A 16,562-nucleotide genomic window follows, 5' to 3' on the forward strand; every position below is an offset into this window, starting at 1 on the left:
TAGGTGTTCTGTAGGAGTTGTTCCACATGTAGAGGTATTTCTGGTGTATCTGTGGGGAGGAAGGTGATCTCCGTGTCTTACTCTTCCGCCATCTTCCCCTCCTATCTGTTAATCCATTTTCAGTTAATTGTTGTGTATGTTGTGAGGTAGACGTCCAACTTCATTATTTTGCATGTGGATATCCAGCTGTCTCAGCAGCATTTGTTGAATAGACTCTTCTTTTCTTATTGAATCGTTTTGGCACAGTTTTGAACAGTCAGTTGTCCATAGATGTATGGGTTTACTTATGGACTTTCAGTTCTATTATATGTCTTAATATCTGTTGTACATTGTTTTTACGCTGTTTGGATTACTGTAGCTTTGTAGTACGTTTTGAAATCAGGAAGGGTGAGTCAACTGTTTTTTCTTTTAATTAATTAATTTTATTTTGGGCTGCATTGGGTCTTCTTTGCTGAACACGGGTTTTCTCTAGTTGCAGTTAGTGGGGGCTACTCTTCATTGCGGTGTGCAGGCTTCTCATTGTAGGGGCTTTTGTTGTTGCGAAGCACAGGCTTTAGGCACGTGGACTTCAGTAGTTGTGGCACATGGGCTTAGTTGCTCCGTGGCATGTGAGATCTTCCTGGAACAGGGCTTGAACCCTTGTCCCCTGCATTGGCAGGCAGATTCTTAACGACTGTGCCACCAGGGAAGCCCTCCGTCTTTCAACTTTGATATTTTTTTCAAAGATTGTTTTCACTATTATGGATCCCTTGCAGTTCTATATGAATTTGAGGGTCAGTTTTTTCCATTTCTACAAAAAACGCTGTTGGAATTTTGATAGGGATTGCATTGAATCTGTAGATTACTTTGGGTAGTATTTCTCTCTGTCTTTTTTCAAAATTTATTTATTTTATTTATTTATGGCTGCGTTTGGTCTTTGTTGCTGCACGCGGGCTTTCTCTAGTTGCAGCAAGTGGGGGCTACTCTTCGTTGTGGTGCATGGGCTTCTCATTGCAGTGGCTTCTCTTGTTGCGTAGCATAGAGTCTAGGCACACGGGCTTCAGTAGTTGTGGCATGCGAGCTCAGTTGTTGTGGCTTGCGGGCTCTAGAGCGCAGGCTGAGTAGTTGTGGCGCACGGGCTTAGTTGCTCCGCGGCATGTGGGATCTTCCAGGACCATGGATCAAACCTGTGTCCCCTGCATTGGCAGGTGGATTCTTAATCACTGCCTCACCAGGGAAGTCCCTGTTCTCTTAATGATAATGTCTTAGAATCTGTGAATATTTGATGTCTTTTCACTTATTTAGTTCTTTTAAAATTTCTTTCAGCCACGTTTTGAAGTTTACATTGTACAGATCTTTCACTTCCTTGGTTAAATTTATTCCTTGATATTTTATTCTTTTGTACCATATCATAAACAGAATTATTTTCTTTCTTTCTTTCTTTATTTTTGGCTGTGTTGGGTCTTCGTTGCTGCATGCGGGCTTTATCTAGTTGTGTGGAGCAGGAGCTACTCTTCGTTGCAGTGTGTGGGCTTCTCATTGTGGTGGCTTCTCTTGTTGCAGAGCATGGGCTCTAGGCACGTGGGCTTCATTCAGTACATGTGGCTTGCAGACTAGAGTGCAGGCTCAGTAGTTGTGGAGCATGGTCTTAGTTGCTTCGCGGCATGTAGGATCTTCCCGGGCCAGGGCTCGAAACTGTCTTCCCTGCATGGGGAGGCAGATTCTGAACCACTGCACCACCAGGGAACCCCCAGAATTAGTTTCTTAACATCCTTTTCAGATTGTTCTTTGCTAGTATATAGAAATATTACTGAGTTTTTTGTGTTGATCTTTTATCCTGCAACTTTGCTGAATTTATTAGTTCTCATAGTTTTTTGTTTGTTTGTTTGTTTGTTTTGTGTGTGTGTGTGAATTCCTTAGGATTTTGTATAAGATTGTGTCATCTGGGAATAGGGATATTTTACTTCTATTCCAGTTTCTATGTTTTTAATTTCCTTTTTCTTGCCTAATTTATCTGGCTAGAATTCCCAATATAATGTTGCATAGAAGTGGCAAAAGTGGGCATTCTTATCTTGCTCCTGATCATACAGTAAATAAAGGCTTTTATTCTTTCATGATTGAGTATGATGTTCTGGGTTTTTCATAAATGTGTTTTATCATGTTAAAGAAGTTTCCTTTTATTCATAGTTAAGTGTTTTCATCATAAAAGATTTTTTTGTTGTTGTTTTTGCGGTAAGTGGGCCTCTCATTGTTGTGGCCTCTCCCGTTGTGGAGCACAGGCTCCGGATGCGCAGGCTCAGCGGCCATGGCTTATGGGCCTAGCCGCTCCGTGGCATGTGGGATCTTCCCGGACTGGGGCATGAACCCATGTCCCCTGCATATGCAGGCAGACTCTTAACCACTGCGCCACCAGGGAAGCCCAAAAAGGTTGTTTTTTATGTGTTGTACCTTTCTTCCCTGCTCAGTTCCTTCATTTCTGCCATTTGTGTTTGACTTTTTTGTATTGTACTGTTTTGACTCCTTTCTCATTTCTTTTTATGTATTTTTTTTGTTTTTTTTTTAGTGGTTGCTCTACGAATTACAAGTAACCCCTTCTATTTATAACAATCTAATTTGAATTAATACCAACTTCAACAGTATACAACTATGCTCCTCTCTTTTTTCCTTTGTGTTGTAATCACATCTTGCATCTTTATACATTATATGCCTATTAACATCATTTTGTAATTACTGTTTTATGCATTTTTCTGTTAAATCATACAGAAAAAAGGAGGAGTTACAAACCGAAAGCACAATAATACTGGCTTTTATTGTATGGGCCAAAAGTTTTGTTTGTTTTTGTTCTGTAAGATGGCTCTAGTAGCACTTAGTTGGCTTAATTTCATTTGAAACAATTTTGTTAGACTGTATGTGACAGCTGTCATATCAGCGTGCATTTAAAAAAAGACATCAAAATTGGTGAATTTTTGTGTAGCCATTTTAATATTGAAGATGGAGGGAAAAAAGCAACATTTTCGGCATATTATGCTTTATTATTTCAGGAAAGATAAAAACGCAACTGAAATGCACAAAAAGATTTATGCAGTATATGGAGAAGGTGCTGTAACTGATCGAATATGTGAAAAGTGGTTTGCGAAGTTACACGATGGAGATTTCTCGCTAGATGATGCTCCATGGTTGGGTAGACTAGTTGAAGTTGATAACAATCAAATGAAAACAATAATTGAGAACAATCAACGTTATATATACCATGCAGGACATAGCCAACATACTCAAAATATCCAAGTCAAATGCTGAAAATCATTTGCACCAGCTTGGTTGTGTGAATCACTTTGATGTTTGGGTTCCACATAAGTTAAGTGAAAAAATCCTTCTTGACCATATTTGTGCATGTGATTCTCTACTGAAACGTAATGAAAGTGTTCCGTTTTTATAACAAATTGTGACAGGTGATGAAAAGTGGGTACTGTACAACAATGTGGAATGGAACAGACCATGGGGCAAGCAAAATGAACCACTGCCAACCACATCAAAAGCTGGTCTTCATCCAAAGAATGTGATGCTGTGAATATGGTGGGATTGGAAGGGAGTCCTCTATTATGAGCTGCCTCTGGAAAACCAAACGATTAATTTCAACAAGTACTACTCCCAATTAGACCAACTGAAAGTGGCACTCTATTAAAAGCATCCAGAATTAGTCAACAAAAAACACCTAATCTTCCAATGAGATAATGCAAGACTGCATGTTTGTTTGATGACCAGGCAAAAACTGTTACAGCTTGGCTGGGAAGTTCTGATTCATCTGCCATGTTCACAAGACATTGCACCTTCGGATTTCCATTTATTTCGGTCTTTTCAAAATTCTCTTAATGCAAAAAATTTCAGTCCCCTGGAAGACTGTAAAAGTACCTGGAATGGTTCTTTGCTCAAAAAGATAAAAAGTTTTGGAAAGATCAAATTATGGAGTTACCTGAAAAATGGCAGAAGGTAGTGGAATAAAAGGGTGAATATATTGTTCAATAAAGTTCTTGGTGAAAATGAAAAATGTGTCTTTTAATTTTACTTAAAAAACCAAAGGCACTTTTTGGCCCACCCAATATATTTACCTGTGTACTTACGTTTACCAGTGTTATTTATTTCTTTGTATAGCTTCCAGTGACTGTCTAGTATCTTTTCATTTCTCATTTAGCACTTCTTGTAGCATAGGTCTAGTAGTGACAGACTCCTTCAGCTTTTGTTTATCTAGTAGTGTCTTTATTTCTCCTTCAGTTTTTTTTTTGTTTGTTCACAGTTTTTGTTTTTCACTTAAAATATGTTATCCCACTGCCTTATGGCCTTTATAGTTTCTGATGAGAAATTAGCTTTTAATCTTATTGAGGATTCCTTGTACATGAACTACCTTTCTTTTGCTATTTTCAAGATTCTCTTTGGCTTTTGATAGCTTATCATAATGTGTTTTGGTATGGGTGTCTTTGTAATTATCCTTCTTGGAACCTATTGAACTTCTTGAATATGTAGTTTCTTGTCTTTTATCAAATTTGGGAAGTTTTCAGCTATTATTTCTTCAAATATTTTTTCTGCTCCTTCTTTTCCTTCTGAGACTCCCTGTTATGCATATGTTGGTACACTTGGTGGGGTCCCATATATCTCTTAGGCTCTGTTCATTTTTCTTCTTGCTTCTGAGACTGGATAATTTTAGTTGACCTATCCTCAAGTTCTCTGATCTTTCTTCTGCCTGCCTAAAGTTGCTCTTAAATCCTGTAGCTAATTTTTCATTTCAGTTATTGTACTATTCAGTTCTAGATTTTTTTCTGTTGTTTTGTAAAATCTTTATCTCTTTATTGATATTCTCTATTTGTTGACATGTCATCCTTCTGGTTTTCATTAGTTCTGTTTCCATGGTTTCTTTGAGCTCTTTGAGCATATTTAAGATAGTGATAGAAAGTCTTTTTCTAATAAGTCTGTTGTCTGTTCTTCCATCACAGACAATTTCTACTAATTTCTCCTTTGAATGGACGATACTTTTTGTTTCCCTGCATGCCTCACAATTTGGTTTTGAAAAATGGACATTTAAAATATTGCAGTGTGATAACTCTGGAAATCAGATTCTTCTCCATTACTCATGGTTTGTTTTTGGTTCTCTCTATGGGTTTTTATTTTCTGTTTGTTTAGTGACTTTTCTAAACTATTTTTGTAAATTTTTTTCGTCATGAGTGGTTTCTGTCTTAATCTCCTCAGGCTACCATAACAAAATACCAAAGAACATAAATCTATTTGTTCACAGTTCTGAAGGCTGGAAATCTGAGATCAGGGTGCAAGCATGGTTGGATTCTGGTGAGAACTCTCTTCCTTACTTGCAGACGGCCACTTATCTCTTTGTTCTCACATGGCATTGAGAAAGAGATGAGAGAGTAAGAGCAGCCTCTCTTTGTCTCTTTTTATAAGGGGCACTAATCCCATCCTGAGGGCTCCACTGAGTCCAAGTTCCCTCTGTTCACCACATGACAGGCCAGTAAATCGGGAGACGAGGTGTTGAGACAAGGAATAGCGACTTTATTCGGAAAGCCGGCAGACTGAGAAGGTGGCAGCATAATGTCTCAAAATAACCATCTTATTGGGGTCTAGATGCCAGTTTCTTTTATAGAAGAAGGAGAGAGGGAGAGGAGGTGAGGAAGTAAAGTAAAAAGGCCATTTATCTTGCAGAATAGGAGGGGATGTGTTAATTTCTTCTCTTCTGCAGCCGTTCACAGGTGGGCAGGGTCAGATTGTCTCCCTTTGAGCTGAACAAAGGCACTTTAGTTTAACATTCAGGCAGAGGCGCAGGGTTCCCTGAGGCAGGCCATCATGTATGATCATAATAACAAAATCAATGAAAAGCAAAGGTTAAAGTCAAAGAAACAGATACAACATGGAGTCAGAATTGGCTCTTTGCTGTTACACACCTTTATGACCTCATCTAAACCTAATTACCTCCCAAAGGCTCATCTCAATGTATCATCACGCTGGGCCTTAGGGCTTCAACATATAAATTTGAGGGAGGTGGGGGAACATAAACATTTAGTACGTAACACTGTCTGAAATCTCTTTTTCTTTAGTTGTGGTCTGCTAGTGTTGTGAGAGAGATTTCCTGAACACGTAGAGCAAAAAAGAAAATAAGAAGAAAGAAAAAGAAGGAAGAAAATCCTTTCCTAGCCCTTGTAGACTGGCTCTGTGTTGGGGCACTCTACTCAGCTAGGCTGTTTAAAACTCTGTGTTAGCCTTCACTTCCTGCTTCTGCTGAGTGTAGAGATGAGCCAGTAGTTTTCTCTGAGTAGGTGTCCTGCCTTGGACATATGCATGCCCTTCTAAATTGCCCAAATGTTTTTCAGTGCCCTAATTTCCCAAAGAAACTCACTTTGCAGCTTTTCCTCCAGGTTTTTGACATTTCTGTTGTTTGACTCAACTGTAATATTTTGTCCCAGGTGGCAGTGGAGTTTTCATTTGCCTTAAAGTGTTTTTTGTTTTTTTTTAAGTTTATTTATTTTTGGCTGCTTTGGGTCTTTGTTGCTGTGTGCAGGTTTTCTCTAGTTGTGGTGAGTGGGGGCTACTCTTTATCGTGGTGCATGGGCTTCTCATTGCAGTGGTTTCTTTTGTTGCGGAGCATGGGCTCTAGGCACACGGACTTCAGTAGTTGCAGCACACAGGCTCAGTAGTTGTGGCATGTGTGTTCAGTAGTTGTGGCACGCAGGCCCTAGAGTGCACAGGCTTCAGTAGTTGCAGCACGTGGGCTCAGTAGTTGAGGCACGTGGGCTGTAGGGCGCTCAGGCTCCAGTAGATGTGGCGTGTGGGCTCAGTGGTTGTGGTTTCTGGGCTCTGTAGCCCAGTAGTTGTGGTGCATGGGCTCAGTAGTTGTGGTGCATGGGCTTAGTTGCTCCGCGGCCTGTGGCATCTTCTCAGACCAGGGATGGAACCCATGTCCCCTGCATTGGCAGGCAGATTCTTAACCATTGTGCCAACAGGGAAGCCCCAGCCTTAAAGTATTTTTGAAGAATTGCCCCCTGATAGCTACTTTTCTGTCTTAAGTGAGATCCAAGTTGATGAAACAAAGGAGAGTGCCTTCAGTCAGTCCTTCAGGTAGCCCAATAGGTCACAAGAGACAAACGTTCTTTGAGAACAAAGTCTTCTCGGCTCCCTCTAGAACCAGGATCCAGGGTCCAACCATTGGAATGTAGGCTACTGCATTCAAGACTGCTCTTGAGCCAAGAGTGAAGAAGGGGAAATAAAAATGCCTCAAGGTTTTCATACTGTTTTTACAATAAGTCACCTTTTTCTTGTTTCAGCATTTGCTTGGTTGACCTATAGCTTTGGCTGTTTTCCAGGGTTTTGGCAAATTTGATTCTGACAGTTTTTGCTCAATTTTTTCATGTTTCTATGGAGGGATGAGCTCTTGGAACTATGTCCTCCACTGTGTTTTGGTTTTTTTTGAAGACAAATGGTGATGTCATTGAAGGAGGTGTACTTTTGCTTGTGCTTTCTGATAATTGCTGCTGTTAGGCTTGCTCTGCACTCCCTGTAGTTTTTCTTTCTGCTTCCTTCTGTGTAACTTCTGCCCTACCTTAACTGTTCTCAGTAGCTTTTATTAGTACTTTCGAGCCTTTGGTTTATCCTTGTCTTTTCATGTAGCTTAAGATGAAGATTGCATTTTTAAATGTCTTACTTGGTTGCCTTTTGTTGCTTTTTTATGTTATTCAGGGTTCAAACTGTTCCTTTACCCTGCAAAATTCCCTCTTGGTGTTTGTAGTCAACCCCTATTCTCACCTGATAACCCTAGTAATCATTAATATGTCTCCTGTTCTTTTAACTTTGCCTTTCTAGAATGTCATATAAATGGAATCATATAGTGTGTAGCCTTTTGAGTCTCGCTTTTACTTAGCATTTGAGGTTTATCCACATTGTTTTGTGTTGTTAGTAATTTGTTCATTTTTGTCACTGAGTAGTTTTGTATGAATGTACAGTTGAAGGCCATTTGGGGTGTGGTCTGTTTTCAGCGATTATAAATAAAGTTGTTAAAAACATTCATGTGTAATTTTCACGTGAGCATACGTTTTTATTTCTTTTAGATAAGTACCTAGGAGTGGGATTACTGTGTCATAACTTTCTAAGAAACTGCTGATCTGTTAGCACTGTTTTCCAGAGTGGCTGTATCATTTTGCTTCCTCCCCAACAGTATATGAGAGTTCCAGTTTTTCTGCATCCTTACCATCACTTGATATTTGTTTGTATTTTGGGCTTTTGTCACTCTAACATGTGGAAATGGTATCTCTCTGTTTGTTTTGCATTTCCCTAATGACTAATGATGTTGAGTGTTTTTTCATGTCCTTATTCTCATATGTATATCATCTTTGGTCAAGTTTCTGTTAAAATCTTTTGCTACTTACAATTTATCTAAACTGAGTTTTGAGAATTTAAAATTCTTATATTCTGGTTATTAGTCCTCTGTTACATGTGTTTTGCATATATTTTCTCCCAAGCGTGTGGCTTGCCTTTTCATTCTCTTAACAGTGTCTTTCGAAGAACAGTAGTTCTTTTTTTTAAAAGCTTCTCTTTATTAATTCTTTTTTGGCCTTGTGGGATCCTAGTTTCCCGACCAGGGATTGAACCTGGGCCCTTGGCAGTGGAAGTGTGGAGTCCTAACCACTGGACTGCCAGGAAATTTCTGAGTAGTAGTTCTTTTTTTTTTTTTTTTCGGTATGTGGGCCTCTCACTGTTGTGGCCCCTCCCGTTGCGGAGCACAGGCTCCGGACACGCAGCCCCAGTGGCCATGGCTCACAGGCCTAGCCGCTCCGTGGCATGTGGGATCTTCCCAGACTGGGGCACAAACCCGTGTCCTCTTCATCGGCAGGCAGACTCTCAACCACTGCGCCACCAGGGAAACCCTGAGTAGTAGTTCTTAATAAAGTCCACTTCATCAATTTTTTGGATTGTACTTTTGCTGTTGAGTCTAAATGTCACAAAGATTTCCTTCTAGAAATGGCATTAGAAATTGAATGAGTCATATATGTAATTAAAAATTTTTTAGTATCCACATCAAGACGCATAAAATGTAAAAGAAACAGGTGAAATTAATTTAAACATTTATGTTGTCTTTTTTTTTTTTTTTTTTCTGTATGCGGGCCTCTCACTGTTGTGGCCTCTCCCGTTGTGGAGCACGGGCTCCGGACGCGCAGGCTCAGCGGCCATGGCTCACGGGCCCAGCCGCTCCGCGGCATGTGGGATCCTCCCGGACCGGGGCACGAACCTGCATCCCCTGCATCGGCAGGCGGACTCTCAACCACTGCGCCACCAGGGAAGCCCTATGTTGTCTTTAACCTAATATATTTTAAATGATCGTTTCAACATTTATTCACTAGAAAAATTATTGAGATACTTTACATTTTTATTTTTGTACTAAGTCCTACACTGGTATGTATTTAATACAACACATCTTAACTCAGTTGAGCCACATTTCAAGGGGTCATTAGCCATATCTGTCTAGTAGCTACCATATCTGACAGCACAGATCTAGAGGCTTTGTAGTTTGGGGTTTTACTTTAGGTCATTTATTTATTTCTTTAGGTACGTATGTATTTATTTTCCACTGCGTTTGTAACTAATATAAAAAAATTTAAGAAAATAATTCATTCTCACTTCTCCAGTGGCTCTCATCCCTCCCTCTTGCCCGCACAACTCCTGACCTATTTCCTCAGGGCCAGTTCAAATATGAACCTGTTCACTGCCATCTTCATAGAAAACAACCAGTGCCAGGGATGTAGGAGAAGAAGGTTGGAAGTGGGCAAGAGTACTGCCCAGATTCTATCCAAAGGTAGGCCAAGTGGAGATTCACAGAGTTCAAACAAAAGGGCTGGTGGCCTCACAGTGATGTAGTCTTAAGTAAAACGGGCTGGAGAGGAGATAGGGTAGGCCCATCAGAGGCTTTAGAGGACATCTCTTGGGCCTGTGTCAAACCCAGAGAAACTGACACTAGAAGAAGAAGGGGGAGGGCCAGGGAGGCAGTCTTGTGGAAAGTTTCATAATTCTCCCATGTTGGGAGGTGGGGAAAGTCTAGAGGGTACCAGTGGCCTCACTCAATTTGGCAGAAGAATGTACTGAACTGTTGGAAGTCACAAAAATGCCGTGGACACTGAGAAAGGCTGCGAGGGGACGTACAGTTTCACAAAGTGCACTGACCACAGGCCATAGCAGTGGTGATCATGCTATTGACACACAAATTACAAAACCCCAAAACAGGAAGTGTAGCCTTTTAGGGAGTAATTCTGTACTAGTCATTTAAAATTGGCCCCAGGTCAGACAACCTGATGAGTTTCACAGAGCAGGTGACAACATTGAGGGTAGGGGTTGTGACATATAATGGACTTAAAGCAAGCAGTTGGAAAAAGGGAATGGTAGGAAACTGCTCTACGGCTCTCAGGAATCAAGGGCAACACTGGGGGCTCGGTGGACAGATGAACAAGAAACAGCACTAAAGAGGTTTCCTGTTCAGCCGTCCATTGGCGAGGGGGAAGAGGATCCAGGAGGCAGTTGAATGGAGCAAAGATGGGGTCCTGAAGAAGAGGCTGTGGAGGCTGGATCAGAAGAAAGAGTGCACACCGTGCACCAGTGATGAAACACAACTTTGGACCCCACATGGGGGAGGTGGCCATGGGGATAGGTGTCACTGACTTAGGGTGGTAGTTGGAACAGCCCCACAGTAGCCATCACAGGGCCACAGGGAAGTATATGGCCACTAGGTCACAGAAGGCTCCTTCAAGCCTGGATGGGAAGGCACAGTCTCACAGGAGGTCCATGGACTCTGCGTGGTAGAAGGCACAGAGCTCAGTCCTCATATGGACAGTGGACCTTTTTGGCAAAATGCTGGCAGACAGGGTGGTTGAATATGACTTCCATAACCTGGGGTCCATCCTTGGATGGGCAGGTATAATTTTTTTTTTTTTTGCGGTATGCGGGCCTCTCACCGTCGCGGCCTTTCCCACTGTGGAGCACAGGCTCTGGACGCGCAGGCCCAGCGGCCATGGCCCACGGGCCCAGCCGCTCTGCGGCATGTGGGATCCTCCCGGACCAGGGCACGAACCCATGTCCCCTGCATCGGCAGGCGGACTCCCAACCACTGCACCACCAGGGAAGTGCTGGGCAGGTATTCTTGATAAGAGACCAGCCCTTGAGGCTTTGAGGATTTCTCTGCTCTTTGTGAAAGCGTCCCTGGAGGGATATCCATGGCCTGGTCCAGGAAAAGGAAGTTTAGCATTAGCCCCTCCACCAACTATGACCATATGAGCCAGATTTGGAGCTCAGCCCTCCCCAAATTCGGCCTCTGCTCCAGGGAGGAGGTGGGAGACTCAGCAGTGGTGGAATCATTGGTCCCCTTGACCCTGGAGGACCTCTGTGAAGAGCTGATTTGGGGTCACCAGGGTTTCCATTGGTCATGATGGGAGGGCCCAGGAGGCTGGGTGGTCCGATAGGACTTTCATCCCTTTCCAGTGTCTTCCTGTTCTGGCAGTGGGGGCTGCTGCTGACTCTGCTTCTTGCACTTCAGCATTGTGATTGTGGCAATGGCTGCAGTGGGCTTTTCGTCTGTTATTATTTTGAGTTAATTTTTGTATAAAGTACAAAGTACGGATTGAAGTTCATTTTTAACACATGGCTGTCCATCAGAAGCTCTTAATAAAGTTGTTCTGGGCAGTTAGAGATATAGAGATCATCCTGGGCTCCAGAGCTCAACATTTAAACATATTTTATTACTTTATTGTCTTTTATTTCAGTGTAATGTAAATTTACATTGTAATTAACAATTTTCAAACTGTCTGTGTAAAATGCTTAGAAGTTTTAGGCATTTAGTGTATTGGCTTTATTCATATACCTATTCAAACTTAAATTAAACATTATGCTGTTTATTTTTTTTTAACACTAATTAACCTCTCCATTCCCAAAATCCTATCTAAAATTCTTACTTTGTTTTTAGGCATGTACTGGCATTGAAAACATTGATGAAGCTATTACATTGCTTGAACAAAATAACTGGGACTTAGTGGTAAGTACTTTCTTTTTTCAGCTTTATTGAGATGTGCTTGACATATAAGATTGTGTAAGTTTAAGGTGTACAACGTGATGATTTGATATACATATATATTGCACAATTATAGCCACAGAAAGGTTAGTTAGCACATTCATCACCTCACATAGTTTTTTTTTTTTTTGGTGGGAACTTTTAAGATTACTCTTTTAGCAACTTTCAAGTATATAATGAGGTATTGTTTAACTATAGTTACTATGCTGTACATTGGATCCCCAGAACTTATTCATCTTGTAACTGGAAGTTTGTACCTTTTGACCACCTTTACTCATTCTCCACCCACACCTGCCAACTACCAGTTTACTCTGGTAAACTTATGATTCTTATGATTTGGTTTTCTTTTTAGATTACACATATAAGTGAGATCATGCAGTATTTGTCTTTTGCTGTCTGACTTATTTCAAGTACTTTTTTCTTTATATGACAAGTAATGAAATTCTATGTATTCTTGAATGTCTTTAACATTCCTTATAGGTAGTTCAGCATACCATACATAGTCCGTCTATAATTCTAATCTGAAAGACTAAAATCTAAATGTCATATTTTTAATATGAGGTTCCTATTTAGTTTAGTATTAGATTAATAAATTATTATGAAATCTTAGGTAATTTAAGTTATTTTTAAACTTCTCTTCTCTGAATGTATATTAAGGTTTGTCTTCCCCTGTAGTATTGTGGCGGAGATTGGAAGGAGAGAAAAATCAGACTTGTTTGAATGTCTGAATAACTCTACTTGATGTTTCTCCCTCACATCTTGGGGTGGGGGTGGGGAGTCTCACTGATGATTACTCCTTTCTAAAGCTGTTAAAGAAGTGGCATTCTGGGCTTCCCTGGTGGCGCAGTGGTTGAGAGTCCGCCTGCCGATGCAGGGGACACGCGTTCGTGCCCCGGTCTGGGAAGATCCCACATGCCGCGGAGCGGCTGGGCCCGTGAGCCATGACCGCTGAGCCTGCGCATCCGGAGCCTGTGCTCCGCAACAGGAGAGGCCACAACAGTGAGAGGCCTGCGTACCGGAAGTGGCATTCTGCTGTGGCTTTCCTTATGAACTTCAGGCAGTTTATTATAGAAGTGGTTTAGTTTTTTTAAGGGGGGGTGGGCAGTAACTCAAAAGGCAAGGCCCAGCACAGCACAGCACTGCACATTGACAAAACTGTAATTTATTTGCAATTGCAAAGCAAACTAAAAATAAATTGTACAACAGTACAGGAACAGTATTGATTGTGTTAGGATGACACAGAGGTCTCTCCATACCTTTGAAATCCGAAAAACGTCTAAATTAGAATTTTGAAGAAGTGCTAATTTTTGAAAGTCAAAACTCAAGGTGTATAATTATAGAGCTGAGATTAGTTGTGTAGGTATATTCAAGTCCATACATGGATTTACATAATCAACTGTTAATAAGCTATTTGTTTCATGTAGATTTACCACTATTAATTTTTAAATTCAAAATATAAAAAAACTATTTACAGCTTGTAAAAGTAATAACTCATTATAGAAAAATGAGAAAATGTATAAATTTACAAAGAATAAATTAGTAATCACCTTTACTTCCATCACTTAGAGATAGTTATTGTTTAACATTTTTGGGTATATTATTTCAGAATGTTTTCTCTTAATTATATGATTAAAATTAAAAAAAATACAAATTAGATTGTTCTATTCCTGCCCTTTTGTAATCTGCCCTTTTCACTTAACAACCTATCATGAATGTCTTTCTATCCAAGTAAATGTGACATATATCATTCTTTTTTTTTTTTGCGGTACGCGGGCCTCTCTCTGTTGTGGCCTCTCCCGTTGTGGAGCACAGGCTCCGGATGCGCAGGCTCAGCGGCCATGGCCCACGGGCCCAGCCGCTCCACGGCATGTGGGATCTTCCCAGACCGGGGCACAAACGCGTGTCCCCTGCATCCGCAGGCGGACTCTCAACCACTGCGCCACCAGGGAAGCCCCATCATTCTTTTTAATGTTTAATGTTTGGATGGTACTTCATGGTATGGTTGTGGCATAATAATTTTACCATTCAGTCCTGTGCTGTTAGACATTTAGAGTTTTTGTGGTATTTTGGAGTTATACACATTAGAGGACATTCTTGTACATTCATCCTTGCTTACTTAACCTATTGTTTTCCTAGAAGACATTGAATAAATTCAATTAATAATTAAGTTTCTGGGTCAAACTGTATACATATTTTTAGGTTTTTGGATACTTATATTGCCTTCCAGGATGGTTGCACTAATTTAAATTTCTACCAACTATATAAATTTTTAAGTTTGCCTGTTTCAGTAAACCAGTGCTATCTTATTTTTTCGTGTTGTGGCACTTGTCAAAATTTACAAATATTTGTATGGCCTGACTTCAAATCCATCCTTTTATCCCTGTGTTATTCTCTTAACAAAGCACAGTATAGTGACATATTCCTGATTTCTGTGTGCGGGAAGGGGCAGCAACTTATTTGGAATGATATCACAAGGTTTCTTGTCTTGAAACTTCTTTTGCAATAGCAAGAGCATTGCTTTATTTAGTATGTATATTCTTAGGCTATCTCTTGGAGAGGCTGATGCAGATTATTGGTTGAGGTTAAAAATCCCACCAAGCCACTCTTGCATGGTGCTGATGAGAGATATATGGGCTGGAGAAAAGAGAGGTTGTAGACTAGGAGTAATGGACTACAAGTGTCTGATGTGAGAATTACCATTTTTGGGGGATGGATATAAGTTCTTTCCTTATCTGCTTTCTATTGGTCCATGTTCATTAGTTTTGAAGGTTAAACATTTATTGGTTCTGGATATTTTCTCAATACAATAATCTATCTAGAGTATTGCAAGAAGAGAATTTTTCCCAGATAGTGTTAAATAATTGAATGGTACAGGTATTCTCCAACTGTTTCTGAGTTATTTGATTTTGGAAAAATACTAAAATAGCGCTTGAGCTAAAAACACTGGTGCTATATTTCTGCAGAAATGCAGTCTTGTCCTGTGTTGGGCCCAAATAAAATCATCAGGCTATTTTTCACAGTCTTAAACTTCAGCTTTCTTTTGAAATATATGTCCTAGCTGGCTTTTCTTGTAAATAATGCACTTTTATCCACAGTAAACATTTGCTGTGCTGTGTAAGTATCTTGCTGTATAAAATTTCTCACTTCCCTTTTTCTTATACAGCACTCACTTTACATTGTGGGTTTTAAAAAATAAAGCAAGTATTTTGAATAACCCATTACTAATTCAGACTTTCATTAGGATCATGGAACTTTTTATATGGTGTTTTTTATATTTTGCCTGTGCATTATATTTTGTGTCTGTAAATTATAATTATCACTGCTTTGTATTTTATGGGCCTTGTGGAACAGTTTGCATAGTTTGAGTTTTTAACTTAGGACATGTCTGTATTTTAAATTTTCTGTACATATCAGTTAGACTTCAGTGTTTTTGTGCATATTTTGCTACAGATGTGTAGAGGAATGTGAGTTAGGCATCACAATTCCAGATTGTGATGAATTTTAAAAAGTCCAATAACAGAAAACTCATTCTGTCAGTACTGAATGCTTACAGTATACCCAGATTTATGCTAGATACAGTGAAAGCTTAAAAACATGTTAACACTGTATGGTGTCTGACTTTGAGAAGTGTACTGAAAAATTGATAAGACAGGTGGTCTCTTATACATGTATATTATACTCAGAAATGGGAATAACTTCCTGAAAAAGTAATGATTGCAAATATTTTTGCTGTTTTATAGATTTAGACACACAGATAAAAAAGTGTTCTATATGAAAATATAGCCCAGTCCCAGCAACTTTAGTCATTAGTCTTTCCCTGATACTGTACAGTATTTTCATTATATAGCTATCCACAGAGCAGTGCTTCCAAACCCTATGTTTTAAGTACCCTACAATTGACTACTTATTTTGGGGCAACTGCAGTTCGGGTTATAAATGCTAAATTCTGAAAACAAAATAACATGAACTTTAATACTACTGGTAAGCATCTTGAGATACTGATTTACTTGACATGAATCCTCCCCATACCCCCATCTTTTTCAGACTTTCATTTTTCACATTGTCCTGCACTTTTAGTTAGGAGATTAATGTCATTGCAGTTGATTCCTTCATTGCAGGCAAGTATTTTCAATATACATCCAGAAAGATGAATACCTGTGGGAGAATTATTAACAGTCAGAATCTTTTACCAAAGGATTGCCTTCTTACGTGGAAGCATGCTACATCATCACTGTATCTTATAAATTATAAATCTGGGCTCCAGAATTGACACACTGCTCATTTTCTGTTTTCAGTATAGAAGAATTTGGGCCAGTGGAGAATAGAAATCTGTACAGCTCATGTTAATTTTGAATAATCGAAGTGTGAGGCAGCTAACTCTAGTGGTGAACCCATTGCATTCATCTTGAATCGGGAACCCTGGCTTATCAAAGCTCTTGTCATTATTTTTTTTTTTTTTTTTTTTTTTTTTTTTTTTTTTTTT

General features: G+C 39.8%; 1 protein-coding gene and 1 pseudogene across 1 annotated transcript in view; one reads left to right on the forward strand and one right to left on the reverse strand.

The window, feature by feature from the left end:
• Positions 1-16,562, forward strand: part of FAF1 (Fas associated factor 1) — a 514,789-nt gene that overhangs the window by 92,346 nt on the left and 405,881 nt on the right. The window contains exon 2 of the mRNA XM_007459639.1: positions 11,975-12,043. Coding sequence (XP_007459701.1) covers positions 11,975-12,043 — 69 coding nt within the window. The remainder of the gene's footprint in view (positions 1-11,974; positions 12,044-16,562) is intronic.
• On the reverse strand, positions 10,831-11,551 carry LOC103077101 (proline-rich protein 3 pseudogene; annotated as a pseudogene).

Source organism: Lipotes vexillifer, unplaced genomic scaffold (genome assembly GCF_000442215.2).
Source record: "Lipotes vexillifer unplaced genomic scaffold, Lipotes_vexillifer_v1.1 scaffold525, whole genome shotgun sequence".
NCBI classification, from domain to species: Eukaryota; Metazoa; Chordata; class Mammalia; order Artiodactyla; family Lipotidae; genus Lipotes; species Lipotes vexillifer.